Below are 7415 nucleotides of genomic sequence, written 5' to 3'. Positions count from 1 at the left end.
AAAGGGTGGGTGCTTGGTTGTAATCCAGTGACCCCTGGCTTTTTAAAAGTACATAGCAGAAATTAAATCGGACAATAATAAAATAAAATATTAAAATGTAACATTATACACGAGCTTGTGGTTACAGCTATGTTAACTCTGTAAACAAAGATGGAAAAGTATACAGATCCTCTCTTATATGGTATTGTTTGCAATTCTTTAAGCACATAAGATTGTGTGGAGAGAGAAAAAAAAAAAAAATCAGGTGTAGAGGTACATGCAAAGTTTTACATCAACTCTATATGCAGCTTTTGTGCAAACCGTACATAGACAGCATGTAAAAATAACGATCAACCTCCCTCCTGACTATTCTGAAGCCTTTAAGCTGGTTGAAAAATCGATTACATGGAGAAATGCCCTGTAGGCATGAGTGCAAATATTTGGGTATAAAATACCAGACATTTAAGGCAAATCTCAGCTTGACTCATTTTCCCCCCTCATGCACTTAAGTTGCATGCTTTATTTTTTTAATATGTTTGTTTTATACGGGATGTAGAAAGCTTGAATATGCTGTAATAATGAAACAGTTTTTGAAAGTTTAAACTTGTTTTAAATGCTGGACAATCTGATTCCCCAATGGTTTTAACAAACAGCCATGATACAGGTCTTCCTACAAGACGGCGGAAATTTTTATATACTGTGTATTTCAAATATTTACATACAAGAGACGCTAATAAATAATGCAAATTACAGATTCGGAACATAAACACAAATTCGAGAATTAGGTTATTTACAACACAAGAAAAGCCATTTACAAAGATCAGCTAAAAACAATGGTTTTACAGATTTTACATTGTGGCCGGACAAATCCAAGCTGCCAGTCACTAGAGCCCACTTTGACGACAATGTAACATTAAAATCTACAGATGTACCCTTTCCAACAAAAGGCCAAATGACTTGGTTGGTCTTCGAGTTCACTAGGCTGTAAAAATATTCAACCTCCTTAAGTGTTGCCATATTTGTTCAGCGCTCAATGGACATTCTCTGTAGTGAATTATTGCACAAATAGATCAACTTGAAGTTTTACAAGATATAGTTCTGGCTAACATGGTCTCTGAACTGCCTACTGTAAGTAAAATATACAAGCGGGATACAATATACAGGGGGGGGCTTGGAGGTAAGCAAACTATGTATAACGGTCCTGACCCAAAAATATGGCAGTCAAGGGTTGAGACTAATTTTCCTTTTGGAGCGCAGGGGATACAGTCTGTGCTGTGGCGAAAGGGATTCTGGTCTTTTCCTTTTTAGTACGGTTGCGGCCTTGGATGGATTTTCAGTGGGGGTAGTTTCTGTGGGCTTTGGCCTTTTCTTTGCCAGATCTTCCACAGTCACTTGGCAGCTAAAGATTTCTTTGCGTGTCCGGGAGCTCTCCAGAATGGGCTGGAGGCTCAGCACTTGGGAAAAGCCGTCAGCCTTCTCAATATGAGCTGGTAGTGCCTAAAAGAACATTTTAAAAAGAAAAACATTAAAATTCCTTCTTAGGGAGGGGGCACCGATATATGTAATTCACTGTATTCCTAGATCTGGGTAGCCTAGTAAAGAACATATTTAGTGCATCTTTCTGGTGCCACAAATATCCAAGCTGAATGTCCACAGATGTTTACCTGCACACTTCACGTTTATAGAACTTCATTTACATCAAAAAATCCTTCCCAAAAATTACATTTTGTAGCCATACAAGACGACTCAAATCACTCTGCATCTAGATGGCTCAACCTTCTAGTTTGATATTCTAGGTAGTTTGAGATAATACTACAACCTAAAATCCATAGGTTATGCAGCCTGTGTTGTGATCAGAGTGAATCTTCTGGACAGCATAAATGTATAGAAATATTTTATTAGCGTTTCAGCTAGTAGATTGCATATGATTGTTTGGTATAAGCATTCAAGACTTTATGCACGGAAGAACGGGTTTTCGTTTAAAAAGGGACGACGCATTTCAAAAAATTTCAATAATAAGATAAAATAATAATAATGAAATAGATCTGAAGCCAGCTGGGAAGAAGAGAAGATGCATGAAGGATAACAGGCAAAGAGTGGTCATTACAGTATTTTACCTTCATTGTTTCACTGATCTGTTTTGATATACTTGAGGTTGTGGAAGTCAGGTCAGCCATTCGAGATGCTGGAAAACATGAAAAAAAACAGATTTCTAAAATAAGAAAATATCCACCTTAACACATGAGGAACAATGTTAGTTAACATCAAAACTCACTGCTGGGTGTAAGCTTTGTTTTATTGTCTTGTATTCATGTACCATTTAAAGCTGAATGAAACCAAGTAAGAAGAAAATAGACTAACCAAAAAGGCAGCCTTATTAGAAAGTTGTTTTTTTTAGGATATGCAAGAATGCAATGTATTGAAAAAATAATTTGCACTGTAATGAAAGAGTGGAAATTGGAAAATAAATTGGTTGTTATTGCATGCAGTACAGTTCATATCCAAAAAACAGGTACTGTAGGAATCTACATTTAAAAAAAGGACACAGTACACTATATTTCATATTTATAATGACTTCTGCACAATATTGATCAAGTTATGCTATTTTTCCGACATAATGATCACCTCAATGACAGAAAAACACGCATTTATCACTAAGGTTTTCAATTTAAACTAGAGGCTCTCCACTACTTGTTTACACCAGATACAGCGATATGGGCAGCCAGAGCAGCTTTTCTCAGAAGGGTAAAAACCACATCAAGCATTTTGAGATTACATCTACATATATCTTGTTTAAAACAGCTTTATGAACCAAAGCTTGTAAAATGTTTACATTAATATTTCTTTGTGTGGATCAGTTTACATTTCATCTATAGTCACTACAATGGTAAGAACACATTGTATAGTGTGTGTATATAATATATATATATATATATATATATATATATATATATATATATATATATATATATATATATACATATACATACATATATATATATATACACACACACACACACATATATACACACACACATATATACACATACACACACACAGTAAAAAAAAAAATGTAAAGGGAACTTCTTCGGTGGGCTCAATCTACGATACCCCCCCCCCATTCCTGGATGGTTCAATAAACTGAGCTTGATAACATTTCAAGTGAGTTTTGTAGACCCTGGAGTATCTCCTAAAGCATTGGTGCCAAACTCCTAGCGTTGGTGTTGCAAAGAGGCCATGGGTTTTGTAAATTCTTACTTTTACCAATTTGATAATGCAACATTTACTACAGACCTTGCCTTGCTGGAGGTCAACTATAAAAAACAATTACATTGAAAACAAAAATATAAACTATGGATAGCTTTGATAAATTAGTTCTGAATTTTGGAGACTTGGAGGTCCCAAACAAAAGGTGAAAAAAAACCTTTCCGCACTTATGATATAATTATAATTTTTCTATTTAAACAGAGCCGCAAGGTGAATCCTGAGCCTTTGGGAACCTGACTTGTGCAAACTGGTAAGTAAGGAGTTAATTGCCAGGAAGGAGAGAAAGTATAAATTGTACACTTGAAATTTTATCTAAATAGTTTTGTGGTGTGAGGAGTAATTGTTGTGAGAAGTGCGAGTAAGTTGCATATTTAAAACCCAAGGCATTGGATCGAACAGAGCAACTGGCAATGCTGAGGGACTTTGATAATATGGATAGGATCCTACTCCTTCCTGAACAAGCGCTGGCTGGTGAGGTTAGAGATGGAGTGTGACCGCTGCAGTTTAATGCTGATAAATTATTATAAATTTTATCTTTTATTTATATAGCACAAATTTACACATCGCTTACTACATATAAGGGGGTCTGACAAGACAAGAATTGACAGACTAAGACAAACCGATACATTAGGTGGAGAGAGCCCGGCTCGCAAGCTTACAATCTTTAGGATGTAAAATAATGCACTTGGAACATAAAACCCAAGGCAGCATAAAACATAACATAAAACCCAAGGCAGCATAAAACATAACATAAAACCCAAGGCAGCATAAAACATAACATAAAACCCAAGGCAGCATCTAGAATTGGTGACACTGTTCTGTCAGTGACAATGGAAGAGGGAGGCTGAGGATTAAGGCTGAGGGCTTGACAAATTTTTTGTGAATCTCGGCGCCAGGTAAAAAAAGTTAGCAGCCAGGATTTTTTTTAAACTAACAGTTGGTCAGGAGGGATCTGATCATTATCAGCCCACTTACTAAACTCACAGCGTTTGACCTGGAAGCACCCTGGACTTTCAGGTCAGTGCTGTTTTTTTTGTTTTGTTTTTTATTAATTTTTTTTTTATTTTATTTTTTTAAAACTCTTTCGATGCTGATGTTCCATTGGAGCACAGCATTGACTGATATTTACTCCCCACAAGCTTGTGGGGACAAATGTTAACCCCTGCAATGCCACGAATGTGTTATACACAATTGTGGCATTGAAGGGGTTAACGCTGCACTGTCGCTCTCATGGAGCGATCAGGCAGCAGGGGGGTGTTGGGTCTGGTGTCCACACTTGTGTGGGGACCCAATCAACACACAACCCCCTTTGCTGAAGCTGCCTGTGGCAGCTGAAAACACGATTGCTGGTTTTGCAGCAACCGCGTTTTCAGCCTTCAGGATCACTCCGTGGGAGGGATCACAGCTCGGGGGCGGGCTCTGAGTGGCTGTGCTGTCTGCCCAGACTCCTGGGCAGACAGCAGCAGCAGCGCCCCCGTGTGGTGACTCAGCCTCTTACATCCACAATTTTTTCTGGATGTAACAGGCTGACAAAACCTAGGCGGCCAGGACAAAATTCTCTGGCTCCTGGGATTTGTCAAGCCCTGTCTTAACACATTTGGCGTAAAAAAGTCATTGAATTTCTACATACGCCATGCAGTATAACATGTAATTTTCACTTAAATTCCTGAAATCATTTTTCGGATGTGAACTGAATTGTGTGCAGTAACAGCCATTTTATTTTCAGCCCTTTCATTACAGCACAGATAGTTTCCCAATCTGTATGTCATTTAGTCTGACGACGTGCGTGTTATCAAAATACCAGCTTACCAAGACCTGCATCAAGCTTAAATTCTTCTGGGGTTACAACAGGCTTGTATTGCTCCTAAAAGAAACAAAAATAAAGGTTACGTTTAAAAGGTCTCTTTTCGAGGCTCTGTTCTGTTGCACAACGTATTTATAACCAAGCGCAGAACTGAACGCCAACTAAAATATTTACACTTACCAGCATTTCCCTCTCTGTTTTCAGCATTTTGACGACATGCGTAAGAATCCTTCTGGGGTTCCTTTTTCGCTTCATTGTGGTATCCACTATTCCTTCATCCAGCTTATCTTCCAAAATTTTAATATCTGGTTCTAAGTAGAAAGAAAATCATATGGTAAATGCAACCCAGCTCTTTATTTAAGTAAGGTTACAGTTGCGTGTGCAGACTCTATATTCAGGGCTCGACAAATCCCTGATGCCACGGCAACTGGAAATTGCATCATAGTTCCCGTGGCTTCATCTGGACACAAAACTGGTTCTATACAGAGCTGGTTATTGATTCCAGCAACTGGCCACATACAGAACAGGCCTTTGTCTTTCTATGTCCTGCAGGGAAGCAGAGGATCGGTTGGCTCACTTGGCACATCACCCACATAAGGAGTGAGACAGCATTAGGTGGCCCTGCCTTAATCAGCATTATTGCATATGCAGTCTGTAACGACTCAGTCCGTTGTGAGCACAACGTTACAGGTTTGAGAACCAGCACAAACAGAACCATAAAAATGATTTATGCAACAAAATTAAAATTTAGTCCAGACAAAAATGGAAATCAAGTCCCTGTAAGCGTTACTTGTACTTTTTGTGACTAGCAGGAGGTATTTTTAGGAAACCGCTAATAATAATAATAATTAAAAAAAAAACCCTGCCCATGATTATAGTCTGATGAGCACAAGCTCGCTACTTGCCATTCTGTGTTTCTGATGCCTCATCCCACGACAGTCCATTAATACTGACGTTCTCCTGAAATGCTGTTTGGAAATCCTAAAAAATAAAGAAAAAACAACGAAGGAAAAAACAGCGAGAATGTTATCAGGTTTTTTCTCTCGGAATGTTGTACATTTTTATAATAAAAAAAAAAAGGTTATAACATTAAATAATTAATAATTGATCCCAAAGCAGGTATCCCCGGAACACGGCAGCTACCACAGGAGCCCTGGCAATGTGTCTATAGAGATTACTCAAGTTTTACCGCTTTACACTATAATTTACACCAAAAATAAACAGGCCCTTAAAACGTCTATTGTCCCAAACTGCTTTACCATTGACGGACAATTAACACACTTCTACAACTTGGGAGCTATTGCCTACACAGAGAACATTCTTCGAAAAGCATTCACTATTGATGACGTCCATTTGTACATATTTTCTATAGACTAGTTTTGGAGCCAGTGGGTAACATGATTAACCCGAGAGTCAAGAATGAGCTCAGTGCTGCATAGACAAGCTGCCGGTTTTTGGCCTTACATAATGAATAGAGAAGTGAGGGGGCTGAAACCACGACTCTCTGTTTAGTGAATAGACGCCGCTGATGGTAACAGACATGGCGGCCCTCACCCAGACACATTTCTTTAGCTCCTGTTCTCGCCTCTCCTGGCTCAACTGCTGCTGGCTCTCCAGGATCTCTTTGCTGAACTCGGTACACATTTCCAGCACCTCCTGCACCAGCTGCTTGGAGCAGCAACGAACCCTGTGGTCCCGGGCAGATCCATCGGCTTCCTCCGGTTCCTTGGCTCCAGCCATGGCAGAGGACACAGGCTCTACAGGACCATCGGCTCCGGTGTGACCCTCGGGCCCAGCACCCGTCCGCCCTTGGGCTCCAGTCTTAGAAGCGAATTCTGCCTCCCCCGGGCCACTAGTCCCGGTCTGCAGAGAGGTCCCTGCAACATTAGGCTTATCAGACAGTTCCACCCGGGCCTCTATGTTAGTATCAGGCAGGACAGACACACCCAGCCCACCCGCACAGGGTCTGTCCCCGCTACGCTCTAGCGCCGGTGTTACACTATCCGAGCCGTCCCCTGACGATTCCCGTCCACTCTTCAACCGGGAGCTCCGTCTAACATTTGCCGCCATTTTTGAAATTAGAAAAATCAGCCCCGGAAGTCCCAGCTGAGAACGGAGCTCGGGCAGAAACACGCAAGTCATCATTGTTTCCCGTTCGCTCGTACGCGTTATGGTTGGACTTATTCCCCCCAAAACTCTATTCATTATGCTGTAATTAGCCTGACCGTTTTTCAGCCTTTATGCGAGTATGTACCACATATATAACCGATAGGTAGATATAGAACTACCTCGTTTACGTCTAAAAACATTTGAAATGTATTCACCAATTTCGTGTATCGGTGCAACATTTTATCCGTTTGCTTTA

The 7415-nt window shown here is 39.9% G+C and overlaps 1 protein-coding gene across 1 annotated transcript; it reads right to left on the bottom strand.

Moving 5' to 3' along the window:
* Positions 1-1200: 1200 nt before the first annotated feature.
* LOC149271817 (kinetochore-associated protein NSL1 homolog) lies at positions 1201-7120 on the bottom strand. Its single transcript, XM_089507115.1, has 6 exons — positions 6605-7120; positions 5956-6031; positions 5231-5361; positions 5056-5110; positions 2097-2164; positions 1201-1476 (listed from the first exon to the last, which is right to left on the bottom strand). Exons 1-6 carry the CDS (start codon positions 7118-7120, stop codon positions 1201-1203), a joined length of 1122 nt encoding a protein of 373 aa, XP_089363241.1.
* Between the last annotated feature and the right edge of the window lie 295 nt (positions 7121-7415).

The sequence above is a fragment of the Sceloporus occidentalis genome, unplaced genomic scaffold, assembly GCF_023333645.1.
Source record: "Sceloporus occidentalis isolate IW3139 unplaced genomic scaffold, rSceOcc1.0.p SCAF_459, whole genome shotgun sequence".
In the NCBI taxonomy this organism is placed as follows: Eukaryota; Metazoa; Chordata; class Lepidosauria; order Squamata; family Phrynosomatidae; genus Sceloporus; species Sceloporus occidentalis.
This window is presented reverse-complemented; position numbering and strand designations above follow the sequence as displayed.

Bases quoted from the DNA above. Each gene is read 5' to 3' on its own strand.
- LOC149271817 (XM_089507115.1), bottom strand. From the start codon at position 7,120: ATGGCGGCAAATGTTAGACGGAGCTCCCGGTTGAAGAGTGGACGGGAA. The intron at 5,362-5,955 runs GCAAGTAGCGAG...CTTTCTACTTAG, and splicing joins GGCATCAGAAACACAGAATG to AACCAGATATTAAAATTTTG. The intron at 1,477-2,096 runs GTAAAATACTGT...ATGTTCTTTTAG, and splicing joins AGATCAGTGAAACAATGAAG to GCACTACCAGCTCATATTGA.